Genomic DNA, 16,490 nt, shown 5'->3' on the forward strand with positions numbered 1-16,490 from the left:
AGAGGCCCCCGCGCGGCCGCCGCCTCCGCGCACAACATGGCGGCGCGGGCGGGCCGGGGCGGCGGGCTGTGAGGGGCGCGGGGGGCGGGCGGGCTGCCCCGGGGCCCGCCGCGGCCGCCATGACCTACACAGCGGAGCAGCTGGACGGCGTGCGGCGGTGAGCGCGGCGCGGGGGCTCCGCCAGGCCGGGGCTGGGGGAGAGGAGCGCCTGAGGGAGCAGCGGGAGCCGGTTCGCGCGGGGGCCGCGCTCGGTGGCGGGGGACGATGGGTCTCTGGTGGAGGCCTGCGGCGGGCTCTGGGGGGATAGGCCGGTAAAGATAACCTTGTGTGCGCTTCCAGAATAAAGCGGTGTCGGAACTACTATGAAATTCTGGGCGTGGAGAGGGACGCCAGCGACGAGGACCTGAAGAAAGCCTACCGCAAACTGGCCCTGAAATTTCACCCTGACAAGAACCGCGCTCCCGGAGCAACGGAAGCTTTTAAAGGTGAGGTGGGGGCTGGCCCGCTTTCCAAAGTCGTAAAGCAAGATCAAAACGAGGACAGGCTGCCTCAGACTTACAGTTCTGCGCCTTATGTAAAGGCAGCATACGGGCCTATATAGCTTGTCATTTCTATAGACAGCTTTGCGCATCTCCACAAAATCCCGCAGCTGCCCAGCAAGGTTTGCCTTTTAATCTTTAGAATACAGATTTCCATTATAAGCAAAGGGAAACGTATCCCAGGTGTCATTTCTAGGTACTGCTAAAGGTTCAGAACAGTGCTTGGAAATTATACTGCCCATGCAGGAGAGGGTGGTGTTGTGTAATCAATAACTGCTCTGTGTCATAAAAAAAATCTCATATATGCAAGCATATGAAATTTGAGGCCAATATTCTGTGTCTGGACTTTTAAGTAATGTTGCAATCTAAGCCTATATCAATGATGTTAGCATCTAAACTCTTACATCTTTTGCCTTTTCTGTGCTGTGTTGCAGCTGTCTGCAACAGCAATGTAAGGCAGCACGAGGAAAGTAAGATACTCATTTATAGTCTATTAGAATAAGGAGCTTTTGAAGGGTTTTATTTTTTTGTGTTAGGGTTGTATTTCTCTATGAAGTTGTTTACAGCTGTGTTCTGCCAGAGGTCAAGGAAGATGATGAACCAAAGATACTTCTGGGTGGTTTGACATAAAGTGTGAAATAGATATGCTATACAGCTTCACAAGCATCTCTGACGACAGAAAAACTTGGAAGGTGGTTCTGCATTTTAATTAGACTCTGAAGTTATTAACTTTGTATTAACTGTATATGCTATATGGAGTTGCACTTCTATATGAGTTGCTTAGTTTGATCTGATAAAATGTTACATTCTCACTCAATCTCTTGACTGAAGTGACTCTCTCACCTCAGTTTTACAAATATTTCAACTCTCTCCATATACTTTTCACACTTTTGTCTTTTTCCTGGTATCAGTGATAGCAGGAAATAGGTTCCATCACAGGTAATGCCAGTGTTACAACACTTTTTTTACAAAGTCAGTTCTTTCAAAAGTAGCTCAGTCTTTGGTCAAGCACAAATTTTCAATGCCTGTTTGGGCTTTTTTGCTACTCTTATAAAAGTCTGAGATCTGGAAACACTGTGTAGTATGGCTGTGTAACACTTTTAATTCACTCTCCAGCAATAGGCAATGCTTTTGCAGTTCTGAGCAACCCTGAAAAACGATTACGATACGATGAATTCGGAAGTGACCAAGAGCATGTCAGCACTGGCCCGGCCAGGCACTATAATTACTACACAGAATTTGAAGCAGACATCACACCAGAAGAAATATTCAACGTGTTTTTTGGTGGGCACTTTCCTACAGGTCGGTATCTGTCTGCAGTGTTTTTGAAATGCAATGAACTGACACTAGACCGTAAAGGAAGCTCAGCTTCTCTTGGTACAGCTCAGAGAGTTGATTATACGTTTGAAAAGAGCAAAAACTTTCTTGGATTTACTCTCTTCTCTATTCCTAGCTTTTTGTGCCTGGAAAAGCTCCCTTAATGGTTTAAATTTGAGATTTTTAGCAACTCCATTCCCGCAAAAATCTTGTCAAAGCCCAGCCTTGCTGTCCAGCAATGCTCCTAGAAGAGAGAGCTGCCAGTGCAGTAATGGCTGTTGCTGCCAGGGCAAGTTCCTAATCTCCCAGCCTCTCATGAAAATTTCTGACAGTACTAGTTAGGGGTAAGAACATTTTAGGCTGGCAAGGGATTAGGCTGTTTGATTCTTAGTCAGGCAACATTTGAATACCAGCTGTAGCTGAAGACCCTTATTTTTGTTGCTGCTTTTATTCCCTCTGTTGTCTGAAGCCAACAGTGATATGGTAGGTAAAATAAGGTGTGAATGGGAAAGGATCAGAGGTATCTTTGCTGATGGTGGTGTTCTTGAGACACCTTACCGTGTTCCAGTACAGTGTGGCAGCAGCTCCTGGCGTCGTGGTCTCAGTGCCCTTATAACTAGGAAAACATAGGGGTTCATTTGGCTTGCAGCAGCTTGCATGCTCTAAAGAAATTAAAACTCTTTAGCTCAGAAAGTGATGCCTGCCAGGAATGGCTGACTGTTACTGGATATATACAGTATCCAGTAACAGAACAGTAGATCCCTACCTGTAGTAGCTCCGAGCATATCTCAGTCCAGCCTTGGTTTTTGTATTTGTAGTAAAAATAGAAAGATACTGCAAGAGCAGTGGAATACAGGTTTGGATTAAAAGTAAATCTGAAAGGTATGGTGAGCTCAAGGGTCTTCCTGGCAGTATCTCAGAAATTGCTTTAGCACTCTTGTAAACTTTTTCACCTCCAAAGCATGGTATAAAGCAACATACATGTAAATTACTACAGTGTAAAGCCACAGATACAGGTAATTACAAGTTCCCTATAACCTTAGTCTGTGTTGTAGCATCTTGCAGCTAAGGGGACCTCAAATTGCTTTCAGAATTTGATCAGTACATGTGCAAAGTGAGCCAAACTCAGTGTGGCATAACTCCACACTGAGTTTGCAAGTTTTCCATTTCTGACTTTACAAGAAATTGCACCTGCATGTGCCTTTTGCCTCAGCCACTAGTGAAACACATGGAGTGTGACCACTTTGTAGCTGTGGGCAACAGGAAGGTGTGGAGTTGAGGACAAGAAATTGAGGAGCTGCAGGAGGAATTTGGGTACTGGGCGTGGTAGGTTTAACAAGTAGAGTGGTATGAAGAAGTAAATGGGAATTTTTATAAAAGTGGCAGAGAATAAGAAAGTAAAAATATAATTTCGTAGTAATAGGTGTTGGTAGTAAACAATAGTTTCCTCACCAGAAAAATCATAGAATTGCAGAATACCAGGTTGGAAGGGACCTCAAGGATCATCTGGTCCAACCTTTCTCAGCAAAAGCCCAGTCTAGACAAGGTGGCCCAACAGCCTGTCCAGCTGAATCTTAAAAAGTGTCCAGTGTTGGGGAATCCACCACTTTCCTGGGGAGATTATTCCAGTGGCTGATTGTTCTCATGGCCCTCCTCTGGACCTTCTCCAGCTTGTCCACATCTTTTTTTGGGTCTAAAATGTTTGGGTCTAAGTTTATGCACGTTTTCCTAATCTAAAAGTGAGTTTTAAATTACGGAAAATCATCAGTTCAGTAGTTTTCCAAATAGTCAAAGCTAACACAGTTTCTACTTAGCAAGAGAATTACTAGTAAGAGGATGCTCAGATAGTTGATACAAAGAGAACATTTTTTAAACTGTCATAATAAGTAGGACTTGCATGCTGAAGTTTGTGCTAAGCTGCGATGTTGTGCTGGTTTTTGTTTTGTGACACCTTGCTATCACCAGGCTTTCTGGAAGTCTGAGTAAGAAGTGTTGGTATTAGGGTAAACTCATTTGTATAGCTTTTGTGGGCAGGTTTATAGCTTTGGTTTTACCGTGTGTTTTTCCTCTATGGATATTCAGTGGAAAAAAACTAAAATGTTAAATGTCATAAGTCTAAAAGGAGACTCTCTACATGACATAGTGTGCAGTTATAATGTGTAGAGTCTACAAGTTGAACTTCCTTCTCATAAAAAATAAACACATATGGAAGGGAAGAAACTGCTAGCAGAAATTCTTAGAATTTGGGAAAACTTTTTTCTAGGCACCCTTGCAAAAGCTATTCTTCTCTTCCCACACTTGCTTCTGTTTTTTCACAGCTTGATAAAATATTGTCTGAGCAGTGTTGAATGCTAGAAACAAACTTCCTTTTTCAAGTAAGAAACTTTCCTTCTTCCAGCCAGCCTTGTTTGGCGCTCTGTTGGAGCCCTGACTGCAAACGTGCCTAGACCCTCGGAAAAATCTTTAAACAAGCAATGAAACAGATGTTTTGACACGGTAGCAAAGGTCATTTCCACCCACGTTTCCTTCAGAATTCTTTGGGAAATTCAGAGAAAGGACAGTATAAGAGTGTAAAATAATGTGACATCTTTCCCAGGGCTTAAAATAGATTTGCATTTCTGTTGTCATAAGGCCATAAATTTTAGTTTTCTAATACAAAGACATTCAGAATTTCAAGAGAGCACAGCTATTATTAAGATATTCATATGATGATAAAATCAGAGCTGAAGCTTCAAATCGAAACAGCATATGCAATTCTTTCCTCATTTTAGAATTTTTAAAAATAAATCAACTACATTCAGTGTGCAAGAAAGGAAATCCTGAATTGTACTTTTTTTTAATTCATCTTTAAAAATATCTTTCCTTATTATAAAAGTGAGTGAAACTATTAATAGCTTGAAGGAGGAGGAAGTAGAAATGAGTGTAGAAGACCATATTCAGTAATTATGGGAAGCCATAATTCATGGCCTGAATCTGGTGAAGCAAATTCATTTTCTTGCTTAGAGCCTGGAGGTGCAACACAAGCTACGGCCTTGCAAGTGAATGTGACAAAACCGGTGTTAAAATACGAGATACAATAATAAAAATTATAGCATGTTTCTACAGTCTGATTGAAATTAAGATGAACTTGGGGCAAACTTTACAATTCTCTGGCATACTTTTTGGAATGACATATTATTTTAACATTTGAAGATGAAGAGTGTTTGTGCTTTTAAATCTGAGGTCTCACAACTGTAACTCAGGCTGTGTAGTATAAGCCTGGATAATCCACTAGAAACTCTGAGAAATACAGGTGAGTACCAGCAACTGTATGAAGATCATGACTCTCTCTTGGTTTCTTTTAACAGGAAATATCCATATGTTCTCAAATGTAGCCAGAGATACGCACTATTATCCACGGAGACACCGAAATGAAAGAGCATGGACACAGGAGCAAGAAGAGGAAGAAAACAGGCCACAGGTAGCCAAGAGGAGGGATCTCTTGAGCTTAAATATCTCACCAGGGTGAGGGGTCCGCTTACACATCTGAAGCCAGAACAGACTTTCCCATCCTTAAATGCTCAGCATTTATTCTAAAGTGCTGCAGCCAAAATGGATGTTTTCAAAAGTAACTGCTTTAAAGATACATTGTATATAGGATTGCAGGCCCTGGAGTCTCTGTCACTGAGTGTTTTGCAGGCACTTCCTTTTTGCAAGCTCTAGTGGTTTAGTATCCAACAACAACTAGTCCAAGTGAGGACTGATAGTGGATACAGAAGTATTGACTTGTCCTCATGGCACATTTAATCCCTCAGTAAATTAGCACACAACCTCTGCCCAGGTGCTGCACAGGCCCCTTCCTGCCCAAGGCAGGATGGGTCTGGGGTACATTTCTACCAGCTGAAACCTCCACATGAGACTCAAGGTGTCATTTGTGGCTAGTGCACATACAGGCATGCCACCTGCCTTGGAAAAAATCTTCCTCCGGAGGCAGTCTTAACCTAATGAGATCGTTCTCCAAGGAAGATGAATTTTTTCCTGTGAGGCTCTTGCAGTCAGGCTCTGAAAAAAACCTGATACAGCCTATAGACAGCTAAGCTAGGGCAAATGAATCCCACCTACCACTGCATCAGGTTGTTGCTATCCCAGGGCAGAGAGGAAAGCCTGAATAGCTGCATATTTTATTTTGCTCCTGATTAGAAAAGGCACTTTAGAAGCCAGTTTAGAAATCAAATGAAAGCAGAAGATCTGTGTTTTCTCTTTGATATTTTTTTCCCACTCTTTTGTTCTACTAAATTCATTCAAACAAATAACCAAATGCTTGCATCCTGTCCCAAGCTACACTGCATGTGGTCTCTTAACCCTTTACTTTTCAGCCATTTTATCCAGTGTTTGAACAGAGATAGAGATTTTTAGAACGCGTGTAGCAAACTTCAGAAGATTCATGGAAAGCCGTAGGCACAAATGGGAATTGCAGTGTGTTCCTTCAGCCTGGATTGTCAGCTGGTCACTGACAGGTACAGCGCTGTGGGCATCTGTCGCCTTGTGAAGGAGGATGCAGATGAAAGGAACGTCATGAAAATATAATTGAAAGAAAATGGCTTTAAAGACTTTTCTGAGATTATTAATAAAGGTTATTTTGAAATTAAAATGCCATCCCTCTCAAAATTCCAAAGTTTTCCTCTTTTTTTTCTTTTCAGTTTACATTTAATACATTGTTGATCTATGATAGATAGCCTGGTCTCTGTGAACAGATAATCCTTTTTCATCTGTATCTTTTCTTGACTACTAATTATTGTTGTTCTTTTCAGAATTCATATTCTGCATTTATACAGTTGATGCCAGTTTTCATAATAATAATAGTGTCAGTTATAACTCAGCTGATGGCCACAAACCCACCCTACAGCCTATTCTACAAATCGTAAGTAATTTAAAAACACATTTTTCTGGTCTTCGGTGTTTGCGATAAGGAGGTAGACGGTTGTTGGACTTGATGGCAAAATGCATGTTATTGTTCTGTTCTGCTCTTTCTAGAAAGTGTTATCAATTTGTAAATAAGGAAATACCAACAGTCTCTATTGATGAGTTCTGCTGAGCTTTATCGCTGTGAAGTTAACTCTGGTGTGCTTTATTGTACTGTGTGCTGAACAAACAGAGGCACTGAGCCAGAAAGCTTTCTCAACTGGTGTGAAATGTTTTTGCACAGTGATACAGTAGCAGGAATGTGGGTGTAGCTCAGCTACAGTGCTGATCTGGTCTGCCCGCCCCCAGGGATCTGTGGACCACCACTGAGGTTCCTCTGTAAAGTGATTGAAAAATGAAGCCTGTGGTTCACAGTTTAAATCCAAATCTGCTCTGGAGCCTGAATTCCACTGGAAGAATTGTTGACCTCCACAAATCATTAAAGCCTTGAAATGCCCTGGTTTAACATCTGGAAAGAAGCAGGACCCCAGGGTTGCAGAGGGCAAACTGAACTGGTCAGCTCTGGAAGCAGAAGGAACGGCACCAGACCTGCTGTAAGCTGAGTTTGTGGGGCAGAGGAAAACCCACTTGCCCCTCTCAGCATCTGGTGTTGGGAGGAGGGAAGCTCTCTGGTGGGAAAGAGCTCAGTTCAGTCTCCTTCCCTGGCTCTTACTGAGGTAGGAGTGGGAGTCAGCAGGTTTTGGAGAACTTCCTGCAGTAGCAGAGTGCTTCAAACACTCCCCTTGCTCCCTTCTAGGAGTAAAACTACAGTTTAGGCCCATATCCTCTCCACTGTCATAGTAGCCCAACACCCTTTACTGTTTTTTGCCAGGAGATGTCAGTGTGTAGACCTAGCATAAGAACAAGGGGGTGGTTGTTTTTGGGGTGGGTGGTGGTTGGGGTTGTTGGTTTTTTGGTTTTTTTTTTTCAGAAAGTGTTTTTGCTATCTGCCAGTCCCATGTGAAACCTCCCACACTGCCCCCAGAACAGCTAATCTCTCCTGCTTTTCTTCACTACCTCCCCTGTTGATTTGAGATAGTCAGGCCTGAGCCTCGTACACAGTTATGCTGTTTCTCTAAATCATATCCTTAAAAAAAAATAACAGCCTAAAAACTAAAATAAATTGTTATAGAAAGAGAGCATACACCTCTGAGACATAGTGAGAGAGAATGAAATGAGGAGTCCAGGAAATAGAAGGGGCAAACTGGATTCCATTGAGTAGAGTGTAAGCTTTGTGTTTTGGCTGCCTGCCTCTTTCTCTGGGCAGTGATTTGAAAAAAGGCCTGGGTATCTTTGCTCAAATAAGGAAGTTCAGAATAAGAGTATAGTTTAATCCAGTGGCTGCGTCAGAGTGGATAATTCTACCTACAGGATATTCTTTGGGATATTCCATGCCCCACTTCGCTTAGTGATGATTATAAAACCCTAAAGGAAAGTGTAACTAGAATCTCCCCGGCTAATTTTTATTTCTACTAAAGGATCCAGAAATTGGGAAAATCCAGATACAATTGCATTGTGCCCTAAGCAATACTAGGCTCATATGCCTTTCCTGTAATCTCTACATTCATTATCAGTTCCCATGGATTTCTAGAAATGACCAACAAACAGAAGAAAATGTGTGGAGCTTCTGTTCACAGATAAAATTTTCTCTTCTGTTTTGGAAGTGGCTTGACTGAGCTGTTGAGAACAAACACAGTATTTGGAAGGAACAGTGTCAGCTCGGAGTCAGTTCTTTGTAGATATCTCCAAATAGTAGATATATTCCTGTGGTTTTTAGCGGGGGGGGGTGTGAATTCTGTTTGTAGTGCACAGCTTGCTGTGCCTGAGACTTGTAATTTCCTTATTGGATGGCTGAGGGAGCTACAGTCCTGCAGGAAGTAACTGTAAAGAACTTGTTGTAAATACTGTCCTCTGGAAATGCTAATATGGAGAAACATCTATTGATTTCTTTATTTTTGAACTGCTAAAAAAATCTGTTTTCTCCATGATGTCTTCACAGGTCCATAGGCCATGTTATTAGTAGAGAAACAGAGAACTTGCAGGTGCCTTACTATGTTGATAAAAACTTTGAAAAGAATTATCAAGGAGCAGAACTTCAAGAGCTAGAGAAAACCGTTGAAAAAGATTACATAGATTATATTCAGACCAGCTGCTGGAAGGAGAAACAGCAAAGTAAGTTATTTTTGTTACAAGTGTGTGCCTACAACCCATCAGTAGTTGTATGGTGGCTATGCTTCACAAAGCATTGCCATTTTTAGCCTCATTTTCCGATGCTTATAAATTCTCAAACCTTGCACTGGTATTTCTCACATCTGCTCTGAATTTGCTATTCTTGAGGGTCTGTCAAAATTCATTTTAGGTGATTCTGAGACACAAGTGGAAAGTAGACGTCACCATTTGAGACGTTTTTTCCACCCCGTTTTTATGCTTGAATAATTTAGTGATGATGATTTAAACGTATAATCCACCACATTTATCTAGCTCTGACAGGACCAGCAAAGATTTGAGACATCACCTTTCCTTTGCTGGAGCAGAATCATTTTTGCTTTGACTGGCTCCACAAGAAGATTGTCTAACTTTTTCTTCAAAACTTTATCAGCAGGAGAGCCCATAGCCTATTCAGGTGCTTTTGGTAATCTTGCAGTAGACTGTGTTACTGGTATCAGTTTTCAAAGAGCGTGCTTCTGTGGTTGTTTTGTGCGCTTATTTGCATTTTCTATCTTTAGATGAGTTTGAGATCATGTTTTTCACCATAGTCAAGATTGTCTTTTAAAAACAAGAATTGAATGCAGAAAGGGAGAACAGAAAAATGTGAGCATTCAAAATCATTATTCTCACGTCAGTCCTAAGTGGATCAGTAGCACATATAAAGGCATGTATTTTAACCCCACATTGTATTACTTGGTAATTACTGCTAATCTAGTTCATTGAAAACAGAGCAAATCCCTGCTTCTTTTGGAACTGTAAAAATAACAGAAATCAAATTACAGGGACTAGCTGAAGTTGGGACATTGTGACTGATATTTTTCAGCTAAAGAACTCATCACCTTGAAATGAGTAAACACAAACTACTGCTGTGCATAAAGGAAACTGGAAGAAGTTGTTTCTGTGTAAATGTTTAGTAGTAGCAGGCAAGCTGCTTTCACACACCAGTAGGGCTTTCTTAATTGCTCTATGTAAAACAGGCCTCAGCACACTACTAAAAGGTGACTTTGCACATGTTTACAGTTTCTTTACCAGTTGCATCATTATGGAAGCATACACTTTGTCTAAACAAGACTTGTTTAATCCTGTGCTAGAGGTAACAAGCATTGCTGACTCCAAACTATTTACAGGTGTTTGATGGGAAGGGTTGTTCTGTTTTCATCCAGAGACTGTTTTGTTTTATTTTATATAAAAGTTACCAATCTTGCTTTTAAAGCGAAATATACAGATGTAGGCTCTGAAGTTAGAAAAGAAAAAAAAAAAGTGATAAAAAGCCATAAAAATCGCAAAAAATCCCTTTGGTTTTGGTGTGCTTGACTTGTGATCTTTGAGCACCTGTGGCTGGCAGTAGCAGCCCCTAGGTATAATATGGCTGTTAATAACCATAAATGTAGGCTTCATGTGTAGGCTTGCTATAGGGATAGAATTAATTTCTTACAGAAAAATCCTTTTAATTGACCTTGTGCAACTGAAAGTCATCATGTTTTCTCTTTCACGTAGTCCCTGAACTAAGGAGTGTCGTGCCCCAAAATGGGCAATGGAGTTTGCAAGTCAGAGAGACTGGTAGTCCGAAAGGGGGAGATGATCCAGCATTGAATGACAAGTACTGCCTACAAAACAGTGCTGCTCCTGGAGCTTTTTACACTTAGAGACCATATTAGTCACACATCTGCAAATATATTTACAACATCCACAATTAACAGTAGCCTGAGGACACCACTGTAATTAAAAAAAAAACATTTTCAGAATGATTACCATCTAGGCCAGCGAGCAGGTAATGAGCACAGCTGAGACTGTGCTAACTTTAGTACAGATAAACTGTGAATACAAGATGGAGTGCTGGGGAAAAGTCCTCTGGAGATGTTGAGACAGTTCTTAGTCAGCTGTTGTTTCATAACTTTGGTCCATTAATTCATGTTTAAGTGTCTAACTTCATGTAGTCAGGTTTTTTTTCCTCACTTGGATGTCTATTAATAGTAAGTTTTTGTTTACTGAAGGTGCATTTCTCTTTAGCACCTGCAAAATGGACATAGATTAGGTAGGAACAGATTGAGTTTTAAAGTTCTTGGCTTTATGACTTGAAAAATGTTACCTGGTGTTCAACTACCTTAATGAAAACTTCAAAAGTAACTGATATATTGGTATCTTGCTCAGACAGTCACTTTTATACCGCTATCAGTAGACAGTGTTTCTCTCTTCACAGCAGAATAGTGTGTAAAAGTTATGCTGTGGTTTTTGGTCTTCTGAAATCTTTGATACAGTTAAGTACAAAAAGCACATCCCAGGTTTTTACAGGACATTGTTCAGCTGTGATAGCACAACTGTAAAGTAAGACTGCAGAGAGCTCTGAGTCGTAGAAAATTACAAAGAGGCAACTGAAAACAGAGAGAATAAGGATATGTAGTTGGAATTTGGTATTTTAGGACTTCCTTAAAGAGAAAAAGTTCAAAGGAACAACTCGATGTAAAAGATTGAACAACCCAAGGAACAGACGTGACAGAATGAATGCTGTCAGAAGTGTAAGCGTTTGCAGTGCATAATTTTGCCCAAGTGGGTAAGTGTAAACTGAGATTCTTCACTGCAGAACGCCAGGGACTCTGGACTTGGAGACAATTACCCGAATCTAGTTTTGCTGAAGGCTTGTCAAGGCTATGTGCCCAGCACTACTTGAGTGGCATTTGAGTTATAAAACCTGAAAATTGATAACTAATCTAAAATAAAGCGTTCATGCCTGTCAGCTTGTAAAGCTTTTCAATAAGTTTAATGGTTAAATGGCTTTAAATTTCAGTGGGACAGGGGCAGAGGATATAAGGCATGAAAGGATGTATTGAAGTTCTTTCCACTCTGAATGATTTTGTAAAATGAGGGACTTGTAAGGTGTATAAAAGCTCTTTGAAAAATTGAGTGTCATCAGGTAGCCTGTGCTTAGGGAAATTTTGACCTTTTCAGAAACAAATTACTGCTATTCTCTTGGGTGCATCTAATCCTGGATCTAAATTGTTCTTCAGGGAGAAAGCAATATTGAAGACTTCCTTAGATAATCGGCAAAAGAAACTTCTCTGAATTACTGAGGGGAAATAATTTAAACAATGGGATTATTTCAGTTTTATGTTGCTTTTGAGAGGAAGGGGAAAAAAATATGCAAAGTACATTTGAGATTGTATTGTTAATGAAAGGGCATAGAAGCCTTTCAGACAAGTCCCTCAGCTAGCTGTTCACCTTCCTGTAATCAATACCAAAAAAAAAAAAAATTGATCATGCCTTCTGGGCAAACCTGTGGCCAGACAGAGTTTGAATTCTGAGAAGTGCAACATCAAAAAAAAAATTATCTATACCTTAAAGTATATATTTGGATGGGCCCTTGCAGAATAGATCTGCCAGAAGATTGTGTTTCTCAGTTACATGGGCAGGGGTGTATGTCTTGTAGTTCCTGCTTAGGCTGCAGACAGCTGACACAGCCCCAAGGCAGCGATAGGAAAAGTAGTGGTGAGGCTCCCTTTCCTTCTGGCTTGTCACTTAAATACTGCTGATGGGTGTAGAGTAACCCCCCTCCCCGTCTGTGCCTGGTGATACCTCAGTAAGGATCAGGGCAGGGTCAGATGAGTCTCATTCAAACGTACATAGCGGTATCGCCTAAGACGGGTGCTGTGTAGCAAATGGTATCCTACTAGCCCCTTTTTATGCACAGTTAGTTTAACTGTATATGTATATTTGAAAGCAGTCACCTATTCTTTAGATCATTAACAATTTTAAATCTTACGTGACTTCTAAGCTATACTTTCATAGTTTGTGTTTTCTCTGTAGACGGTAATAATCGGTCATTTTTAGTTTTGGTTATTGTCCTACTAGTGCACTGGTAGAGAGGGTTATAACTGAGTTTTCAAGCAATTATGAAAATACTTTAAGTAGCTAGCCTGGTTAAACCTGATGGCCTCTCATTAAAGAAAGTTGTTAACATGCCCAGTTTCACTGAAACAAGTTGCATTAAAAAAAAAAAACCATGCCACGAGAATAACAAAGCACTGAGAAACACTTATTTAAAGTAGGCTCATGGCTTGATCCTAATACATATTTTTTTCATCTTTCAGAGTCTGATTTGTCAAATTTGGCCAAGCTTTACAGAGATGAGCGGTTAAAACAGAAAGCAGAATCACTGAAACTTGAGCACTGTGAGAAGCTCTCCAGTCTGATTGGAATGCACAAAGGGGGCTGACCAGGACACACACATTCTGTAGTTTTATTTATTGCTGGTTTAACTTATGTTTTTATTTTCCTTTGTATAAAAAGGGAAGGAGTCTATTGTAAAGAGTCTGAATATTTAAGTCCTTCTGCATATAGTGCAGAGATGGGCCAACACAAGCCGCAGAGCTGGTGTTTGCTGTAATATATACTGTACACTATATTTGGTTCCCAAGGACCAGTGGCACTTTGTAAATTAATTCCCTGGGAAACGCTGTTAGTTTGGAACCTGTCCTCATTGGTAGTTTGTCTGCCATCCAAACAGTATATGCTTCCCAGGAGAGCAGACAAATGTCTTTGCTTTCTGTATTTTATATGGACCTGCAGTTCACTCGATCATACGAGCAGCGTAGTTCTCGGTATTAAGTGCGCTCGCCTTCTCATACTGATACCAAGCGGATGTCCTGGCTCCTACAGTGCTGCGTGCTGCGAATGCAGATGGAAGGCAGCGTGTTCCTGTGGAGTGTCATACGCAATGCTGAATTCCGAGGAGTCAAGTCCCTGCCTCAGGTGAGCACTTGAGCAGCTCCCAGCCCCGCCCCCCCAACCTGGAGGGCCAAGCCCCTTCTGTTCCCTGGCGAGACAACACGCTGAGACGCCGACAGTGAACAAGAAGATGAGAGTCTGTGAATTGCACCAATTCCAGTGTCTGCCAAACTGTAGAGAAAGGACAACTGTATTTATTTTCTCATATGTTTTCAGTGGCATATTTTTAAGCTGGCTGTTTTACTCTGATTTTTATCTGCAAACTCTTCTCCAGCTGTTACAGGGGTCCTGCTTTTTCTGGTACAGTTTTGATGTAGCATATTTTTACTCTGTTGAGCAGTTATGAATGTTTTACTGTAGAGATTAGTATTGCAAAGAAAAAGATCCATGTGGTAGTGTCCTGTTTTTTCTTGATCCTCCTTTACGAAACCAGGCATTTAAAGGCAGGTTGAGGATGGGTTGTACTCAGCAGCAGCAGAGAACAGAGTGTAGCTCCCACTGAGCATCATTAACCTCCCAAGCCAGTTTCTGTGGTGGGCTGCCGGGGGTGCGTGCCACACGTGGAATGAACTATTACAAAGGACCTTTCCCAGCAGTACAGGCACTGGAGGCACAGGCTTCTGCCCCCCCTCCTTGGTGTGGGGACTCGGCAAAGCCCCAGCAGAGGCAGCACTCACCTCTCTGACATGGAAGTACAGGTCCACTAAAACTGAGCTAGTCTCTGGTGTTGCCCCCATTCCTCAAACTCGCTGCGAGTACCGCAGATGGCCTTGGCTTAAACCTAGGAAGCAAAGTGCTCAAAAGTTTTGAGAAATGCCAGAATTAAAATTGCCTTTAAAGCTGAGACTTCAGGTCTCCACCTGCCTGGAGCAGTCACGTACTGGTGCTCTGCCACGCGCTGAGGGCGTCCCGTCCGCACGAGGTAGCTGGTACTGCAAGCGGGGAGCTGGGACCACAGGTACCAGCAGGTGACCCCTTGGTGTCCCTGTCCCATCCATTACAGCAGTGGGAGGTTGGGCACCAAGCGAATCCGGGGGCTGCAGGAAGAGAAGCTTTTCTGGTGGTCTGCACTGGAGCGGAGGTGTTTGCCTTGGGTTTTGAGACTTGGTGCTTCTGCATGTAGAAGCATTCATCCATATATGATGAGGCCATTGCAACTACAGCAGTATGGCTGCTATGAAATGGTGGTGTGTTTTTAAAAAAAAAAAAAAAAAAAAACCCAACAACATAGTGACTCCTTAAGATAGTATTTTTATGTTAACCTTTGTGCCCCATTGGGAAACTTTGTAGGAGTGCCTGGGGAAGTTGAGCAGAGTTTGTCAGCCGCTCAGGACGGGAAGAGTGCCAGTGAAAAAGGCATTTAGAGGGGGTTGTTGTGAAACACCTTTAGTGTGAGAGTCTGTAAGGGCAGAAATGTTCCATTATTCTAGGCTGGTAATGTGGCTGGCAGTAAGACAGGCAGCCTTAATTCTGCTATTTCCCAGTTTTGAGCACATGAGTGTGTAAGAAAAGCAAAATTCTTTTAATGTTGCTTTTTATATTTAAATAGTTTGTAGAATATATTTGAAATATATTAAACTGGTTGGACTTTATTCCAGGTTTGGTATCTTCCCTGTCATTCCTGTTTGATTCCCGTAGCTATAAAGCGATATAGGTGGGAAGACCAAACATGACAACTTTACTGGAGCTGTACGGAGCTTGAATTCATATGTAGTGTCTTGCACTTAAAATAGATTGCACCTTTCATCCAAAGATGTCAAAGTGCTTTATGGAGGTGGGAGACCTCCTGTGAGAAGCACAATAATTTTAAGAGTCTTTGCAACGAGAAAAAAGGCCAGGATGAAGCAGAAGATGAGACTGGAAGGTAAAAATATTTCAAAAAGCAATAAGATGTTCGTTGTTCCTAATCGCAGTCAGGGTGTTACAGATGACTGCGTGCTGGTGGTGTGCACTGTGACTAAGGGCATTTGGCGCTAAAACGTCTGCAGTGATAAACATAAGTAATTATTTTTGTAAAGCACTGGCATCCTACTCGGTAAGGAAAAAAAGGAAAATCGTATCATGCCGGTGGCTGTTGAAATGCCTTGCTGTCATTGACCAAAGGTTATTTGCCAAAATGCGATTGACTTCTGATTATTTCTTGGGTCTCTAAAGGTAGAAAAAGCCGTTCTCTGGGCAGGCCTGGGTCGCTGGGCCCAGCACCCCGCGCTGCCTCCCCGGGGCTGGCGGGGCGGGGGCTGCTCTTGGGCCACACTTGCAAATGGGGTTTATATATATATATGTGTATTTTTTTTTTTTTTTTTAAATGAAAGAGTTGACATTTCTGTGCCTGTCTGTACCGTGGTAAAAGCCTGACTTTGAAACGAGCGATGATTGTGCCGTCTGGGAGTTTGTTCCGTGCGAAATGGCGGCGCGGCAGCATCCGCGGGGACGGGCCATCAACTAATCGCCGTCCCCGCGGCGACAGCCCGCCCCAGGCGGCGGCTCGCCCGGGAAAGCCGCGGGTACTCCCCGGGGCCTGGATGGCGGCTGAGCCCTTCCCCGGGGCTGCGGAGCCCCGGCCCGGCCCCTGCCCCGGCGCGCCTCGGGGGTAGAGGACGCCGGGGGGGGGGGGCGGGGGCCGGCCGCGGCCCCTTTAAGACGGGGGCGGCAGACGCGTTGCTAGGAGACGGGAAGGCCCGGCGCCGGCGGCCGCCATTTGCCGCGGGGGTGCAGGAGATGGCGGCGGGCGCTCAGGCCTTGGCGGGCGCAGGCGTCCCGCGG

The 16,490-nt window shown here is 42.6% G+C and overlaps 1 protein-coding gene across 2 annotated transcripts; it reads left to right on the forward strand.

Moving 5' to 3' along the window:
* The first annotated feature begins 22 nt into the window (after positions 1-22).
* DNAJC18 (DnaJ heat shock protein family (Hsp40) member C18) lies at positions 23-15,320 on the forward strand. Of its 2 annotated transcripts, XM_074883316.1 has the most exons (8): positions 23-157; positions 340-485; positions 1,656-1,841; positions 5,204-5,316; positions 6,647-6,756; positions 8,797-8,969; positions 9,524-9,608; positions 13,091-13,308. In XM_074883316.1, the coding sequence occupies exons 1-7, from the start codon at positions 120-122 to the stop codon at positions 9,568-9,570; spliced, it is 813 nt and encodes a 270-aa protein (XP_074739417.1). In that variant the 5' UTR covers positions 23-119; the 3' UTR covers positions 9,571-9,608; positions 13,091-13,308. The 2 variants fall into 2 exon arrangements, with proteins under 2 accessions (XP_074739417.1, XP_074739416.1); XM_074883315.1 differs by lacking the exon at positions 9,524-9,608 and having other exon boundaries at positions 13,091-15,320.
* The last annotated feature ends 1,170 nt before the right edge of the window (positions 15,321-16,490 follow it).

Source organism: Strix uralensis, chromosome 14, assembly GCF_047716275.1.
Source record: "Strix uralensis isolate ZFMK-TIS-50842 chromosome 14, bStrUra1, whole genome shotgun sequence".
NCBI lineage: Eukaryota > Metazoa > Chordata > Aves > Strigiformes > Strigidae > Strix > Strix uralensis.

Excerpts from the sequence above, each read along its gene's own strand:
- DNAJC18 (XM_074883315.1), top strand. The coding sequence starts at position 120 with ATGACCTACACAGCGGAGCAGCTGGACGGCGTGCGGCG. Across the intron at positions 486-1,655 it reads AGCAACGGAAGCTTTTAAAG|CAATAGGCAATGCTTTTGCA; the intron begins GTGAGGTGGGGG and ends TTCACTCTCCAG. Across the intron at positions 5,317-6,646 it reads AGGAAGAAAACAGGCCACAG|AATTCATATTCTGCATTTAT; the intron begins GTAGCCAAGAGG and ends TGTTCTTTTCAG.